Source organism: Leptonychotes weddellii, chromosome 5, assembly GCF_054177405.1.
Source record: "Leptonychotes weddellii isolate Sample4059 chromosome 5, ASM5417740v2, whole genome shotgun sequence".
Lineage (NCBI taxonomy): Eukaryota > Metazoa > Chordata > Mammalia > Carnivora > Phocidae > Leptonychotes > Leptonychotes weddellii.
In genome coordinates this window covers 103,248,982-103,266,754 of record NC_138373.1, presented here as the reverse complement: position 1 = coordinate 103,266,754, position 17,773 = coordinate 103,248,982, and the positions used below count along the sequence as shown (strand labels likewise).

General features: G+C 50.9%; 1 protein-coding gene across 3 annotated transcripts in view; it reads left to right on the top strand.

The window, feature by feature from the left end:
• The window catches only part of GALNT6 (polypeptide N-acetylgalactosaminyltransferase 6), a 34,482-nt gene that overhangs the window by 12,216 nt on the left and 4,493 nt on the right, over window positions 1-17,773 (top strand). For all 3 annotated transcript variants that reach the window (XM_081821688.1, XM_081821686.1, XM_081821687.1), the window contains exons 5-11: window positions 1,425-1,597; window positions 9,258-9,407; window positions 10,445-10,679; window positions 13,897-14,014; window positions 15,427-15,627; window positions 16,166-16,297; window positions 16,900-17,001. In XM_081821688.1, coding sequence (XP_081677814.1) covers window positions 1,425-1,597; window positions 9,258-9,407; window positions 10,445-10,679; window positions 13,897-14,014; window positions 15,427-15,627; window positions 16,166-16,297; window positions 16,900-17,001 — 1,111 coding nt within the window. The remainder of the gene's footprint in view (window positions 1-1,424; window positions 1,598-9,257; window positions 9,408-10,444; window positions 10,680-13,896; window positions 14,015-15,426; window positions 15,628-16,165; window positions 16,298-16,899; window positions 17,002-17,773) is intronic.

Here is a 17,773-nt window from a genome sequence, read left to right as displayed (position 1 = left end):
CTGTAGCCCCCTCACCCCGAGGCTGCCGTGGCTGTGCTCACATTGTCCTCAAGTCAAATATTTTGTCTTGCCCAGCTCAAGAGTTAGACCCTTTCTGGCTTTTTCTCACATGGCAGCCCCCTTCCTCGAGTTCATGATTCCTTAGGGCTGTGACCCTAGGGTGCCTCAGACTTGGACCAAGTATTAAAGTCCTAGAAGGTGGAGCCACTCGGAGTTATCGGGAGCTCCTCAGCAGGGAGGGGTGCAGGGCAGGAGGGTAGCCAGTGGAGGAAGTTGGGGAGTCTCTTCTGGAGGATCCATAGAAATCTCTCTGACAGGGGCGCCTGGGTGGCTCAGTTGGTTAAGCGACTGCCTTCGGCTCAGGTCATTGTCCTGGAGTCCCGGCATCGAGTCCCGCATCGGGCTCCCTGCTCGGCAGGGAGTCTGCTTCTCCCTCTGACCCTCCCCCCTCTCGTGTGCTCTCTCTCTCATTCTGTCTGTCAAATAAAATAAATAAAATCTTAAAAAAAAAAAAAAGAAATCTCTCTGACAGCAGAGGGGGAATAAGAAAGGCTGTCAGGGGGCACCTGGGTGGCTCAGTCGGTTAAGCGTCTGCCGTTGGCTCAAGTCATGATCCCAGGGTCCTGGGATCGGGCCCCACGTCGGGCTCTCTGCTTAGCTGGGAGCCTGCTTCTCCCTCTCCCTCTGCCACTCCCCCTGCTCCTTCTCTCTCTCTCTCGTAAGTAAAATAAAATCTTAAAAAAAGAGAGAGAGACAAAATAGACTGTCAGGCCACATGATTCCCTGAGGTTTAGGATTCACACTGTCCCACCCCCACCCAAGGGAGAGTGTCAAGAGTGTGGTGGCGTGCCCACATGCCCAGCGTGGCTGCAGTCGATGAAGACACAGAACAGGTCACAGGAAATTGTGTGTGATGGTAGTATCAGGTTACAGAGAATTAATGAGGAAATGGGTTAGAGAAGCACTGTAAATTGTAAAGAAAAGAGCCTTTTTCTCTGCTTGAGCACGGAAATTGTAGTCACTTTTCTCAGATGTCAAATTTGCCCTTTATTACTTCCCCTCGGGGACCTCTGGATTGGATTACACTTTTTACAGTACACACATTACTGAGGAAGAGAGTCAGCCCTGGGAGCTCAGGGTGGGGAGCAGACGAGGGAAGTCAGAGGGAGGGCAGGGGAGCCCTCCGCATCACGGCTGGGGCACCGAGCCAGCCGTGGGGCAGACGGGGTTTGGAGTGGGTTTAGCTAGAACCTGTGCAGAGGCTCAGAGTCGGTGGAAAATCAGAGTAAGCCAGGAACAGGGAGCAGCTCCTCCCAACCGCAACGGAGAGCAGAGGATGGTGATGGCAGCCTATGGACAGGGCCCTCTCACCCCTGGAACTCCCGGGGACCTGGAGAGCTGTATCTGGACCTCCATCCTTCTAGATGTGTCGACCAGAAGTTCCGCCGCTGCCCTCCACTGCCCACCACCAGCGTCATCATCGTGTTTCACAACGAGGCCTGGTCCACGCTGCTGCGGACCGTGTACAGTGTGCTGCACACCGCCCCTGCCATCCTGCTGAAGGAGATCATACTGGTGGATGACGCCAGCACTGACGGTGAGGCTGGAGGGGGCCCTGAGCAGGGGGCCGCTGTCTCCCCTGGTCCTCTGGGAAGGAGGGCAACATCCTTAACCTCTCTGAACCTCGGTTTCCTCTTCTAAAAATGAAGGCAGTCGACTCCCTCACATGCCGGGCAAGGGATCAGAGATGGGGGATAAAAGCGATAAGTCATGCGCCACGGAGTACTCAGCATCGAGTAAGAGCTCCATAAGCATTAGTTTCAGTTTATTCTTTGCATGGGAGCAGTGCGCCAGGAGGGTGCGTTGTCGCCAGGTGTTATTTCTGCGTGGAATGCCGAGGGTGGCCCGCGGTGGAGGCCAGATGGAAGCAGGGCCTTGAAGCACTCGCGTCTGGGGAGACCAGAGGTGCTGAAGGGCGTTCCCGGAGGAGAGAATGACACAGGCAGAGTCCTAGAGACACAGGTGTGTTTGTGAACAATTGAGAGGTTTGATGTGGATGAAGCTTAGGTTTGGTGTAGGAAATGACACTAAAAAGATGTTGAATTGCCATTCGTGCCATGCTAAAAGTATTTATTTAAGACAAAAACGAGAGTCACTGAAGGTGTTTAAGCTGGCGAATGACCTTGTCTTAGAAGGGTGGCAGCTTTGGGGGAGGGTAGGTGTCAGGAAGAGAGGCAGAGGACTCCAACTCCGGAGAGGAAGTTCTTAGAGTCACCTGAGAGTGGGATGATGGGCCAGAATGGGGACAGGGGCCGTGGGACCGATGCATGTAATTCCAGGGAATTCGTGGACCCTACGATAAACAACCCCACGTCGAGGGCTTTCGGACCCTAGAGATGCTTTCAGCAGTGTTCAGTTCCGCAGGGAAAAGGAAAAAGCTCAGATCCATGGTCAGAAATCGCCACGGTCCACAGCAGGATAAGATTTCCCACATTTGGGCGCCTGGGTGGCTCAGTTGGTTAAGCGACTGCCTTTGGCTCAGGTCATGATCCTGGAGTCCCGGGATCGAGTCCCGCATCGGGCTCCCTGCTCGCCGGGGAGTCTGCTTCTCCCTCTGACCCTCTCATGCTCTATCTCATTCTCTGTCTCAAATAAATAAATAAAATCTTTAAAAAAAAAAAAAAAAGATGTCCCACATTTGACCGTTTGATCAGATTAACTGGCTCTCGTTACGCACACACAAACAGGGGCTGTGTGTGTCCATATGCTCTTCTGCCATCCCCTCCTGCCGCCCGGAAGCTGAGGTAGGACCATGAGTATATGCAGACATTTGATACTGGCCTGGGTGGGAAGAGGCCTGGTGCCAAGCTGGGGAACTTTTTTCTTTCCCACTTTGGAGTCCGAAGCCCAGGCACCGATTTCGTTCCTGCGTGGCCCGTTCAGCAGCCAGGTCCACTCCTGGTCTGGCACACTCTACAAGCTTCTCGAAACGGGCCGTCGAGGCCCATCGGTCCACCGTGCCCCCAACAGGGCATCCCTGTGTTGAAAGCCCTGCCCTGCCCCTCGGGGAGCCTGAGCGGGGAGGGAACCTAGGCCGCCCTCCTATGGGGATTTGTCGGATGGATAGGAGGAAAGCAGACACACCTAGAACCCAGAGTGTCAGGAAGTGAACAGGACCCTCAGTGAGCAGGTTCATCAGGGAGAGAGGAGTGAGCAGGTCATGGTGACCAGTGGCGGGGAGGAGGGGGGGCTGCTAGAGGAAGGGAGGGAGGTGAAGAGAAAGAAGGGCGGCCCTGAGGCGGGAAACACATTGTGAAACCTGGGGGAGGAGACATTTGAGGAGCACTTTGGATTAGCTCAAGATTTCCCCCACTTCTATTTCCCCATGCTGCCCAGAATCGAAGTGGCAAGTCCTCTCGTGGCCTCCTAAACTCCTAAGTAATGCAAGTTGGGAATTGTTCAAAGCCTCTGATTTTAGTTGAATTACAACTTCCAGTGTGTATTTCAACAGGTAAAGTTGCTTTACCTGTATACGTGTTTTATAATGTAAGAAGTCCTCTCGATAGTAACTCTGGGTCCTGGATTTTCCGGGGAAGTTTCCATTTCGCTGTTTCCTTCTGTTTCTGCCCATCGAGAAATTATGTTAATTTCATCTGCCAGTCTCCTCCTTACACCTGGAAATGGAAAGTGGCCAACAGTGAATCTTGACTTAGGTTTGAAAATTCGGCCCTGTGTCCATGTGTTCTATCTGGACCAGTGAATCGTGGAACACTCCCAAAGGGTGTCATACTTGTTTATTTCTCCTTTTATCCTTCCAAATGGATTAATCAAGAAAAATTTCCCAGTTGCAGTTAGATTCAAGGCTGAATAGAACACAGATGGGCATGAAAACAGAATAAAAACAAACAAAACAGGAAAAATGAGTGAGGAAATCCTGCCTACAAGAAAGGCTTTTCTGTTGTTCTTTTCTAGCCTTTTCAGAAGCCAAGGAAGAGTGGGGCAGCCCACAAGAGAAGACTAAACAAAGGCAGGCGTTCACTGATTTGCTTAATAAGTATTTTTTTTTTAGTTACCTACCGGGCACCACACCCTGTGCGGGCCCATGGGGCTACAGCAGTGAACAGGCTAGGCAAGGTCTCTATCTTCTTAGAGTTAACTTTTTTAATGGGAAAGACAGAAAATAAATAATTTCAGATAGTAAGTACTCTGAAGAAATTAAATTAGAGGAAAAAGAAAAAGAATGCAGGATGATGGGCTAGTGAATGAATATTCAGGGAGCTCTTTTAACCAAGGTAGCCAGGAAGGGCTACTCTGGCTGGTCTGCTGTAAAGGGAATGGCCAGTGGAAAGGCCCTGAGGCTAGGTGTGTTATTGGAGCAGAAATAAGGCCACAGGGCTGCAGTGAGCAAAGAGACAAGAAGAACACTGGTACAAAGTGAGTTTAAGAGATGAACAAAACCGAGTCCCAAGACCTTTGTAAGCAGTGGTCAGTGTTTGGATTTTTCCTGTGTATGTGTGTGTGGTAAAATATGCATAACATAAAATTTACCATCTTAACCATTTTTAAGTGCACCCTTCAGTGGCATTTAATACCTTCATATTGTTATGAAACCATCCATCACCAGAACTCCCTCATCTTCCCAAACTGAAACTCTGGACCCTTTAGACAATGACGCCCTCATCCCTCCTTCCCCCAGCCCCTGTCAACCCCCATTCTACTTTTCTGTCTCTATGAATTTGACTAAGTACCTCATATAAGTGGAATTATTCAGTATTTGTCCTTTTGTTTCTGGTTTATTCCCCTTTGCATAATGTCTTCAGTGTCCTCCAACTCTTGATTTCAGCTCAGGTCATGATCATAGGGTTGTGGGATCAAGCCCCACATCGGGCTCCCTGCTCAGCAGGAAGTCTGCTTGTCCCTCTTCCTCTGCTCCTCCCCCAACTCGTGCTCTCTCTCTCTCTCTCTCTCTCTCAAATAAATAAATAAATAAAATCTTTAGATTCCACATATGAGTGAAATCATACAGTATTTGTCTTTCTCTGACTGACTTATTTCACTGTGTTGTACCCTCTAGGTCATCTATGTTGTCGCAAGATTTCATTATTTTTCATGGCTGAGCAATATTCTATTGTGTATATACACCACATCTTTATGCATTCATCAATCGATGGACGCTTAGGTTGCTTCCATACGTTGGCTATTATAAATAATGCTGCAATATACACAGGGGTGCATACACCTTTTCAAATTAGAGCTTTTGTTTTCTTCGGGTAAATACCCAGAAACAGAATTAATGGATCGTTTGGTACTTCTCTTTTCAGTTTTCTGAGGACCCTCCGTACTATTTTCCACAGTGGGCCGCACCAATGTACATTCCCACCAACAGTGCACAGGGTTCCCTTTTCTCCTCATCCTCACCAACACTTATTTCTTGTCTTTTTGATACTAGCCATTCTGACTGGTGTGAGGTGGTATCTCATTGTGGTTTTGATTTGCATTTCCCTGATGATGAGTGATACTGAGCATCTTTTTTTCATGTGTCTGTTGGCCATCTGTGTGTCTTCTTTAGAAAATTGTCTATTCGGGTCCTCTGCCCACTTTTTAATCTGATTATTTGGGTTTTGGTGTTGAGTTGTATGAGTTTTTTATATATTTTGGATATTAGCCCTTTATTGGATATATCATTTGCAAATATCGTCTCCCTTTTAGTGGTTGCCTTTTCATTTTGTTGATGGTTTCCTTCTCTGTACAAAAGCCTTGTGGTTTGTTGTAGTCCCAATTGTTTATTTTTGCTTTTGTTTCCCCTGCTTGGGGAGACGTATCCAGAAAAATATTGCTAAAGTTGATGTCCAAGAAATTACTGCCTGGGTTTTTTTGTTTGTTTGTTTGTTTGTTTTAGGAATTTTATGGTTTCAGGTCTTACATTTGGGCCTTTTACCCATTTTGATTTTATTTTTATGTATGGTGTAAGAAAGTGGTCCAGTTTCGGGGGATCTGGGTGGCTCAGTCGTTAAGCGTCTGTCTTCAGCTCAGGTCATGATCCCAGGGTCCTGGGATCGAGCGCCGCATCGGGCTCCCTGCTCTGCGGGAAGCCTGCTTCTCCCTCTCCCACTCCCCCTGCTTGTGTTCCCTCTCTCACTGTGTCTCTCTCTATCAAATAAATAAATAAAATCTTAAAAAAAAAAGAAAGAAAGAAAGCGGTCTAGTTTCATCCTTTTGCATGTAGCTGTCCAGTTTTCCCAACACCATTTATTGAAGAGACTATATTTTTTTCTGCATTGTATATTTTGCCTCCTTTGTCATAGATTGAGCGTATAAGCATGGGTTTATTTCTGGACTGTATTCTGTTCCATTGATCTATGTGTCTGTTTTTGTGCTTTGAACACTATAACTTGCAGTTTGAAATCTGGAATTTTGATATCTCTATCTTTGTTATTCTTTCTCAAGCTTGGTTTGGCTATTTAGGATCTTTTGTGGTTCCATGCAAATTTTAGAATTATTTGTTCTAGTGCTGTGAAAAGTGCTATTGGTATTTTGATAGGGACTGCACTGAATCTGTAGATTGCTTTGGATAGTAAGGACATTTTAACAATATTAATTCTTCCAATCCAAAGTATGGTATATCTTTCCATTTAATTGTGTCATCTGTGATTTCTTTCAACAATGTCTTTTAGTTTTCAGGTCTTTCACCTCTTTGGTTAAATTTATTCCTAGGTGTTTTATTCTTTTTTTCTTTTTTTTTTTTTTTTAAGATTTATTTATTTATTTGAGAGACAGAGAGAGCATGAGCATCAGTACTGGCTGATGGACTGACTGTGGTGGGTGAGAAAAGGGAAGAGTCCAGCATGACTCCCAGGTTAAAGCAGCTGGAGGATGCTGGTACCACATCCTGACATGGGGAGACGAGAGGGGGCAGGTTGGCAGGCAATCTGGATCCATGTTGGGCGTGTTAGGTTTGTGGTTCTGTTAGACACCCAAGTGCAGATGGCAAGGCCAGGAGAAAAGACCTAGGAGCCACCTACATATAGATGCTATTTCAAACCATGGGACTGAATAATGCATGTGTGTTCGAGGTCACAGGAGTCTCATAGACTCCAGTCATGAGGAATGGAGCTGGACTGGGGTGGTGGGTTGTTGAACCGGAATTAGGAGGTGAACGTCTGGGGGACATAAGAAAGTATGGATGGTTCCGCCTGTGTCTCCACACTCAGCTCTGCTATACGCATCTCTGGGGCAGATGTCCAGTGGGTCCAGGGCTGGGGCTCGTGCTCAGAATCCCCAGGTCCAGCCTAATAACCTGAGACTGGAAGGAAGGCGTTGGAGAAGGGCTTTGTAGAGCTTAGCACCCCCTGGGGTTCACAGTTCAGTGCTTCTCAGTCTCTTACCACAAAACCCACTTCCTATGATGCTTTGTCCTTGGGTTATCTCCACCACCATGTACTTCCTCTGAGCACAGTTAAGCGAGTTCTCAGGGGAAACATCAGCCATGCTGAGAAGGTGAGGCTCCTCGTTGGCATTCTTCCCTCCTATTTCCTGTTAGAGCCAGCACTTGGGGCTGTAGTTGGATTATGAGTCCAGGAGCTTCTTGAGGGCAACACCCAGACCTGGCCCGTCCCTGCCCTGGATAATGTCTGGGCAGTGTGTTAGCACCTGCTTGCGGAGTGCTGGACTGCAGCTGCCACATGAGGCCAATTTTGACTCCTAAACATCAGGGACAATACCCAGATTTCAGAACATTTTGATCTTCATAGAAAAGATTAGGTAAGAAAGTCAGCATGTAAGCACCCAGTTCAATGGCGGGCACATGGTAGGTGCTCAAGTATTAGGGCATAGTGTATGTGTGTGTGTGAGAGAGAGAGAGAGAGGGAGGGAGGGAGGAGGGAGAGAAATCAATCACACACAAAATTAATTGATTTCAGGCCCCACAGTTGTATAACACTGCATTTGAAGCAAGGCCTAAGCACTGGGCTGATCCCACAGCCCCAAACAGAAAGCTCAAACTCTAGGTCACTCTATTCTACATAGTCGGGAACAGAACCATGGCACAGATAAACCATATAGTGGTGAATAAACCATAAGTAAGATTCACAATGTGTTTCAAGATGGATTGTTTCAGAAGAGAGCTATTTTTTTTTTTAAAGATTTTATTTATTTGACAGAGAGAGAGAGAGAGAGATAGTGAGAGCAGGGACACAAGCAGGGAGAGTGGGAGAGGGAGAAGCAGGCTTCCCGCGGAGCAGGGAGCCCAATGCAGGGCTCGATCCCAGGACCCTGGGATCATGACCTGAGCCGAAGGCAGACACTTAACGACCGAGCCACCCAGGTGCCCCAGAAGAGAGCTATTTTTAAAGCCCTGAAGAAAAAAAAAATAAAATAAAGCCCTGAAGATTTCAGAATGAATAGCAGGGTCATGAAGTAAGCCCCCTACTCTGAAGGAGCTGGAGATCTCAGCGGAGTTATCCTCCCCCAACCCCCAGATTCAGGATGGTTGCGCCCACTGCAGGCTCCCCCAGCCCTGCACGACCTCTGGGGGGGGTCACTGATCACCTACCTGCAGTCGCCACTTCCCTGGGCGGCAGGCTCACCCCCTGCGCCCGGCACAGGCCCGACACTTGGTACATTTTTTTGTTAATTTAATTAAAAAGCTGCTCAGTATCTTTTCATCTTCGTAAAGATTTCTTCATGCAGAGGAGTTAATAAAGAGGATCAGAGTATGACTTCTTGCTGCTGGCCCAGCCAAGCCAGAAATCAGCATTTATGTGTGCTCTCCCTGTCCGCTCACTCAGAAGAGCCTGGGAGACAGGGAGTCATAGATCCTGAGAAAGGATGGCCACAACTCCCGGGTGTGGAAAAGAGAGGAGGCTGGAATCACAGTTCCAAAAGATGGTGGCTGAGAAGATGCTGAGACCCAGGGGCAGCTGAGAGCCTTTGGCGGATGTTTGTAGTTGATTTGAGACCAAAGAAACACAACTTCGAGGTCCTGGCTCAGAGAGTAGAGGAGGTTCCTAGGTAAACAGGCCCAGGACCGGCCCACAGAGCCAGGCTCCTGGCACGGGGGGTTTGGGGTGCATGGGGTGCTGGCACACCCAGGGCTTCCTGCTTCCACCTTCTCCCGACCTTTGGTGCCCACGGAATTGCCTCGTTCAGCAGGTGCTCGGGCCGGCAGGAGGCCCGAGAGCACCCAGCCTGGCGCTCACGGTGGGGGTGAGGTGTGCCACCCAGTGGTGAGCCGGCACCAAGGACACTGTCCCTTCCAGACTACCTAAAGGAGCAACTGGAGCAGTACGTGAAGAAGCTGCAGGTCGTGAGGGTGGTGCGGCAGGAGGAGCGGAAGGGCTTGATCACCGCCCGGCTGCTGGGGGCCAGCGTGGCCCAGGCGGAGGTGCTCACCTTCCTGGATGCCCACTGTGAGTACAAGGGGACCAGCCTGGCACCCAGGAGGCCCGAGGGTGGTCCGAGCCCCTGCCCCGCTCTCCGGCGGAGCAAAGAGCCAGGGCATCACCAAGGCCCCTGCTGCTCTGGGATTAAAGGTGGCTTGGGACCCACTTTAGCTAGCTTCTCGTGCCCTCTTCTCATCCCAATCCCAAGGATGTGCTCTGGAGCCCCAGACTCCCCTCTGTCTTCCTTGCTTGCTCTGTACCTCGTTCTGAGCTCAGCCCCTCAAAGAGGCCTCCTGTCACCACTGGGAACTAGTTTGTATGGAGCTTTCCCATAGGGCCACATGGAGCCGAAAAGACCTCCTCTTTGCCCCCAACCCAAACACCTCCTCACCGTTGTCTGGAAAGAAATTGTTCCCTGAAAGCGGTGATATGTATTAGGGAAAGCTCTAGACTCGGAGTCAGGAGACCTGGGTTTGCCTTCTGGCTCTGCCAGTAACTGAGCCTCAGTTTCCCCATTTGTAAAGTGGGAATGAGGATACCAACCTTACTTACCAACAGAATTACTACTCCAAGGGCCAAATAAAGTAATCTATATAGTTCACTGAAAATCTCAAAGGGCTAGTCTAGCGAAAGGGATTATTATTCCACAACTGGAGCTGAAGCTTGAGGTGCGGTCTCCCTGGAAGAGGGGACACCCCCTTCTGAAGTCCACACTTGGGTGGGGAAGGCTGATTCAGTGGATAGGCTGGAAACCCTGAAAGGTCACCCATCCAGGTTCTTCCCTGTGCTTTGGATCATTTGAGTTGATCATTTGGGTTACTCCCCTGAGACTTCCATTCTTCCCTTCAAAGTTACCTCCACCTTTTGGTTGGGTGAGCGGGGTGGGTAGGAGGGTCTCAGGAGATCTCTCTATGCATTCTACAACTATGGCGCTCGTCTGTATTTCTCTAACACTAGGGAATGTGGGGAAGGTTCTCTTGTCCTCCTGAGTCTCCCTCTTGGTGTGGGGCCTGGGCTCAGCTGTGGCACGACCCTGACTGCTGTCTCCTGGACCCGGCCTGCAGGTGAGTGCTTCCACGGCTGGCTGGAGCCCCTCCTGGCTCGCATTGCTGAGGAAGAGACGGCGGTGGTAAGCCCAGACATCGTCACCATCGACCTGAACACTTTTGAGTTCTCCAAGCCCGTCCAGAGGGGCAGAGTCCACAGCCGTGGCAACTTTGACTGGAGCCTGACCTTTGGCTGGGAGACTCTCCCCGCCCATGAGAAGCAGAGGCGCAAGGATGAGACCTACCCCATCAAGTAAGGACCATAGCCTGCTGAGCCCCACGCTGGCTTCCAGGGACCCAGGCCATCTTAGATCCACATTTATCAGGCACGCCACGAAACACTTGATATAGTTTCGTTACTCCTCATCCCCTCCGCGGTGGATGCTAGGATTAGCCTCTTTTACAGGGGAGAACACAGCCTCCTAGGGATGAGCAGTCGGCCTCAGATGATGTGGCTAGCACCTGGTGGAATAAGGATCCAAAGCTCACGCCCCTAACCGCAGCCCTGCACTGCCTCCCACTATGACCGACTGCTCTTCTTCAGCACTTACTGTGTGCCAGGCACTGACTGAGGGCTTTATGTAGTTTGTCTTTTTATTCCTCCCCACACATGGAAGACCATGACAGGTGTGTGCAGAGGTGCCGAGAGATGGGGGGTAGAGGCCACTTTTAAATCGCCCTTATAATAGGGGGCCTTGTACTCCCAGGTCAGTATCTTTGAAAGGACTGAAAACATATTGAAGGCAACTAGACATGTGTTCTGCTGTTTGCAGTTTGTTACAGGTACCCTGAACTTCTCCGGTAGAGGGCCAGACAGCAAGTCGTTTGGGTTCTGCTGGCTACATATAGTCTGTTGCATATTCTTCCTTGTTGGTTTGTTTTGGTTTAACCACCGTTTGAAAGTGTAAAAATCATTCTTTGCCCAGCACCTTATGAAGTCAGGCCAGCTTTGGCCCATAGGCCTTTGTGGGCCCACCCCTGAGCTAAAGGGCAGATACTTGAAAGTTTACCCACTGTTTAATGCCCAGCTGGGTCAGCCCCTCATTCACCCACCCTGTCCTTCCCTCTCCAGATTGCCCATTGGCGCTGTCAGAAACCACAAGTTTATTTTATTTTATTTATTTTTTAAGTAGCCTCCGCACCCAACATGGGGCTTGAATTCACGACCCTGAGACCAAGGGTCGCGTGCTCTGCTGCCTGAGCCAGCCAGGCACCCCCACAAGTTTATTTTAACAGATGTCTCAGCCAACCTGAGTTGGGGAGTGACTTTTAGAGAATCCTCTGGTTTTGGATGGTCTGTGCCATTGTTTTTCCATACTGGCCAGGAAACTTAACTGAATATGCATCAGGGATGGAGGCAGCAGAGGTTGGGGATCCAGTGAGCAGAGAGGTAAGAGGGAAGGCTTGAAAGGAGGAGGGTTGGACTTCCTCCCCCACCACAGGCCCAGATCCTAAGAAATGCCGCCCAGAGCCTCAGTAGAGTGGACCCTGTGGGTGCCACAGGGAGAAATCCCATGGATCCTGAACAGCCAGCTTGCTCTGTCTCCATTAAAAGGAGGAAAAGGAGCAACTGAAGAGGGGAAAAAAGAAAAGAGAAGACAGGAGAGAGAAAAGAGATCGGAAGTCCCTGTTGACCCTCTGCTTGTTTCATAGATGTCTTTTGTTTGATGTGCACAGCAACAAAGCCCCCCTCCCCCAAACTGGGGGCCAGGCACACAGTGGCACAGTCAGGGCCAGGGCACCTGGCCCCTGCCCATCACTGCTGTCCCCTGCTCCAATGTGCGAGGACCACGCAACTAGAAGACAAAGCTCCAGTGTTTGAGGAATGGATTTGCTCCCTCATATAAGCGCCCTGACCATATGCATGGCTTTTCCCAGGCATTTTGCATCGTACCCCACCAGGAGGCCTGTGGGGAGTACCCTCCCATCCTCCGCTCTCAAAGCTAGCAGGTGCCTAAGAGGAGAGGTAAAGGACCCAGGAAGTACAGGGTGTTGCCTGAGGTGCGTTGGGTGTGGGTCTGCAGTGAAGTTCCCAGGTAGGGTTTATCCTCAGAGGTAATTTGTCAGTGCCTTCTTGGTCAGAGAGCCCTCTCAAGGCCAAGAAATAGGCCCAGATCAGGGAGACCCTCAAGAAGAAGCGGATTAGCTCCAAAGTGCTCATCTGAAGTCCCAGGGCTCTCTGAGCCTTTCCAGGACTTATTTGGGGTGGGGGTGGGGGGCCTTAGAATGCCTGGGAGAGGCCAGAACCAGCGACAGAAAGCCTGCCTGAGCATGAGAGTCTTCTGAGTGAAATTCCTTCCAGAAAGTGGCCCTGGGAGCCAACTCCTACTTGGAAGCGACGAGCGCAGCCACAGGGTAATGCCAAGGTCAGGCTCCTTGACCAGTCAGTCCAGTGAACACTTGACTGAGCCCTTGCTGTGTGTAAAGCACCTTGACAGGTTCTGGATTTACAGAGAAGGTTTCAGTCTCCGCTTGAGCGTAGGACCCGGAGCCACCCACCGAGGGCAGCAAAGCCCTATCCAAGCCAGGCTGGCCAGGAGCAGACGCCCACAGCTAATGATTCTTTATAGGCTCCTGCCGCTGTCTTCCTCGGGCTCCGACCCCGCCCTCAACCCTTAGCCCAGGCTCTCTTATGAGCAACGTGGTACGTGAATTCTAGGAATGAGACTTTTTTTTGCCAATTTCGCTTACAGTGGATCTGCGCCTCCCTGCCTTTGTCTGAAAGCCAGAAGCTCCTTGGAACATCCCAGTGCTCCCATTAGTCCAAACTGAGCTGAATTTCACCTCACTTCCTCCTCTGTTTCCAGGAGCACCCCCTTCCTCAGTTTCCTCCGCTCAAAGCAGCCAGGGGCTTTCCCCAAAACTAAAATTTCTCCTGTAGCAGGACTAGGCCCTCCTAACACCATGGCTCTCTAGTCCCTGACTAGGACCAGGGATTCTGAAATAGAATGGGGTCCACCCAGGTCATAATATTCATTCGTTCATGGTTTGAATCCCCTTTCTGAAGACGGATTCACACAGTTTCTGATAACTGAGTATCTACAATGCTCTAGGAACTTTGCTGCCAAAAAGCAAACGACAGCGCCTCTCCCGTCGGCTGCTAGACTGAGCTCTCGGCCACCGAGAGCTTTCTCGGCTGCGTGACTAACGTGCCGCATGGGTCCTGGTGGCCCGGGTTTGACATTTCCTGCCTGGAACGAACGAACCGGTGCCTTTTCAAGGAGGGTGATGATAATGACATCTCTCCTTGACCTGGTCCCAGAAGGTGGGAAGAACACAATAAAGCTCCGTACGTGTTTGCTGAGTGCGTAAGTTAGTGGAAGAGGGAAAGAAGAAAGAAGGCAGGGGGCGGGGGGGTAACGGAGGTGGCGGGTGGTAGCCTAGCACCAAGTCCACAGCTTTCCACACCAGGCTTCTGCTCGTCTTCCCCCGCTCCAGAGATGCACATGCTTCTCCCTCTGTCTCTCCAGATCCCCGACGTTTGCCGGCGGCCTCTTCTCCATCTCCAAGTCCTACTTTGAGCACATCGGTACCTATGATAATCAGATGGAGATCTGGGGAGGGGAGAACGTGGAAATGTCCTTCCGGGTGAGATTGAAGAGGGCTTCGTGGGGGAGCCGCCACGGCCCAGGGGACAGACTGAGCCCCTGTCTCTCAGGCCGTGGCAGCCTCGGGGATATTACAGCTGGAACTGGACTTAAAGGGTGTTTGTTTCCCGTCCTGGAGGCACCTCTCCTCTGCTCCCCCCACCCCCGTCCATGGCAGGAGGGCTTTGAGAATCAGATTGGACAACTCGGAACAAATTCCTGAGCGGAACTCCTCAGAGGGACGGGATTTTAGTGGTAAAGGAACCAGACATCTGGGGCCTGGTGACATGTTTCGTGAGGTCTGTGGGAAGAGTGTTAGGGTGAAGGTGGAGCAGGTCAGTTGGCAGTCACTGTCCTTTCTCAGGAAAAGCTGGGTTTCCCCTTGCAGGCTAGAGGACACAGGCCCTGGTGGCCTTTGAAGTTTTCCTACCCTCTGCTCAGCAAGCCCTGCATCACTGAAGATGGTGGCCCAAACTCTGGTGGACCGCACAACTCGGAGGGATTCCGGGAATAAGGCAAATCGGGATTAGGTTAGGAAGAAAGAATTTCCTCTCCAGGAAGTCCACACAAATCCCCACACTAAGGGAAGAGGTCATTAGCAAGCGGATGAGCTCGTGTATGAAGTCACCTCTCACAGGGCCTGGCACATATGAAGCATGTCCACTGATGGCCTCTGTTACTACGACTATGATTGTGTATTTCTGTTGCTACTCTACTAAAATGAAGAACAACATCTACTAATATAAAACCTAAAAAAGAGAGGACCCGGGTGGGAGGGATGTCTTAAACCGGCCCACTAGCACAGAGAAGGGTCACCAGGTCAGTCCCCGTAACTCCCAGGGTTCTGATTCTAGGCTCATCCATGAGCCTCTGACCTCTGTTCAGTCTCTCTCCTGGGAAGCTAATGTGCTAAAGGTTCAGGTGACTACCCCAGCCCACCTGGAAATGGACTATTCTTGCTATAATGGATGCACCAATGCTCCAATTGGATCACAAGTGTATCTTGATTTGAGGGAGCTTGAGTTCCCAGTAACACCTGGGTGAGTTGATAAAATCACATTTCCAGGTCAACAAGCCAAGTGACTGGAGCTCGGTGTAGGTAAACAGACACAAAGTTAGCCAACCGTCTTTTCCCTAAAGTGGGCCCTGACAACCCTCAGGACCCTGCAAATCTACATTTGCGTAAATCTGAGTTGAACTAACATCATAGAGCTAGGGATTGCATAGTCATGGCCTAGGAAGAATCCTGGTCCATGTCCTTTTTTCTAGGAGAGAGAGCAGCATTTCCCTATGTTCTTAGACCTGGGACCCTAGCGCCCTGGGACTAGAACAGAGCTGCTGGGGCAGGGGGGGTGGGGATGACAGTGACCCACGACCCCCCTGAAGGCCCTATCTTGTGTCCTCTTGTGGCAGGTGTGGCAGTGTGGGGGCCAGCTGGAGATCATCCCCTGCTCTGTGGTAGGCCACGTGTTCCGTACCAAGAGCCCTCACACCTTCCCCAAGGGCATCAGTGTCATTGCTCGCAACCAAGTGCGCCTGGCTGAGGTCTGGATGGATGGCTACAAGGAGATTTTCTATCGGAGAAATATGCAGGCAGCGAAGATGGCCCAAGAGGTGAGAGGAAATGGCACTCGGGAGGGGTTTTGGTGAAGAGAAGGGCAGCATCCCATACCCTAGTCAAGGGCTTAATGGTAGAGGCCCGCCCATCTCTACCCCCTGGTGCCTCCCTTTACCCCCCAGACCCTGTGAGCTGGAGCCCAGGGAGGTCAGAGTTTGAAGGCTAGCGATGAGGAGAGGAGCTTTTGTTGTCCCCGCCTGGGGAGTCCTGGCATGTTTTAGGAGGGGAGGGAGAATGGACTTGAAGAACCTCTTACAGGGCTTTGCTCTGAGAGGCTCAGAATTGAGGTCTGGGAGAAAACTGACAGGGAAATCACAGGGGATGCAGGAGGGAGGAGGCTGTGGGTGGGGGTCCCAAAGCCAAAGCAGGGGTAGGAGGGCGGTTAAATGTGGGGCTAAGCCAGTAGCCCCAACAGGTTCTGAGCAGAAGACCCATTCTTGGAGAAAGTGGCCCCAGAAACTCTGGGCTACTTCAACCGTACAAACAGGTTAAGGCCGGTGGGACTGACCTTTTGGGGGCTGGCTTGGTTGACAGAAATCCTTCGGGGACATTTCGGAACGACTGAAGCTGAAGGAACAACTACACTGTCGCAACTTTTCCTGGTTCCTGAACAACATCTACCCAGAGATGTTTGTTCCCGACCTGAAGCCCACCTTCTATGGAGCTGTAAGTCTCACAAGCCAGCTTGCCCCCCCGTCATCACAAGAACCCCCCAGAGGAGTTCAGAACCGCTTACCCCACCCAGGGATGGCAAACAAGAGTCGATTTTTACTCTCTCCACTCCTTTATCCAAAGAGGACTGAAAGGCCACTGTGGGGCTTCTAGAGATAACCAAAACCTTGTAAGGGGGAAACAGTCCATAAGCAGTGGTTCTCATTCACCTGCATCAGAATCACCTGGAAGGCATGTTAAAACACAGATAGCTGATTCAGTCGGAAAGGAACGGGGCCTGAGAATTTGCATTTCTAACAAGTCCTCAGGTGAGGCCAACGGTCTGGGGATCACACTTGGAGAATCATTGCTCATGAGGAAATTCCTGTGTGCTGAGGGCTTTTCCCAGAGACCTGGCAGCCTGGGAGGTTCCCCAGCCTGCCTGTGCCCAGCCTCTGGGCTCAGCACCTCACTCTGCTGTTATGTCCAGGCGTCTGGGTTAATGAGCAGAGGAGAAATCCAGCCATGCAGATTTGTCCCAATCGAGCCCCACACCACAAACCACACCATTCCTAACTGTGTCATCCTGCTTCCCCTCTCTGCTCACCATTCTGCAGATCCGGAACCTCGGCATCAATCAGTGTCTGGATGTGGGTGAGAACAACCACGGGGGGAAGCCCCTCATCATGTACACCTGCCACGGCCTGGGTGGCAACCAGGTACCCAGCCCCCCCATACTGGTCAGGCCCCAGAGAAGTCTGCTTCTGGAACAACTCCTCTCTTCACAGCCTCTTTCTCCACTCAGTATAGTCCTTTCCCGGGGCGCCTGGGCGGCTCAGTTGCTTAAGCATCCAACTCTTGGTTTCGGCTCAGGTCGTGATCTCAGGGCCATGGGATTGAGCCCCGCATCGGGCTCTGCAGGGAGTCTGCTTGGGATTCTCTCTCTCCCTCTGCCCCTCCCCCTGCTCGCACTCTCTCTCTCTCTAAATAAATTTTAAAAATCTTAAAAAAAAAAACGTCCTTTCCTGAGGACTAGGGTCAGGAGATCCAGGGAGAGGAAGAGATAGCGCCCCTGCCCTCAGAAAGCTCCCAGTCTGAGGGAGAATACATGGCACAGACAGACAAGGTCTTGTGTGAAGTAGGCACATCTGGGGGGCACTGGGCATCAGTGGCAGGGGCTAGGGAGGGGGCAGGAGGAGGTGACCGTTAATCAGGAAGGCTTCCTGGAGGGGGCCAGCTGCCGAATGAGGTTTGTTTTTTTTTGGTTTTTTTTTTTAAGATTTTATTTATCTGAGGGCGCCTGGGTGGCTCAGTTGGTTGGGCGACTGCCTTCGGCTCAGGTCATGATCCTGGAGTCCCTGGATCGAGTCCCACATCGGGCTCCCTGCTCGGCAGGGAGCCTGCTTCTGCCTCTGACCCTCCCCCCTCTCATGTGCTCTCTCTCTCTCATTCTCTCTGTCTCAAATAAATAAATAAAATCTTTAAAAAAAA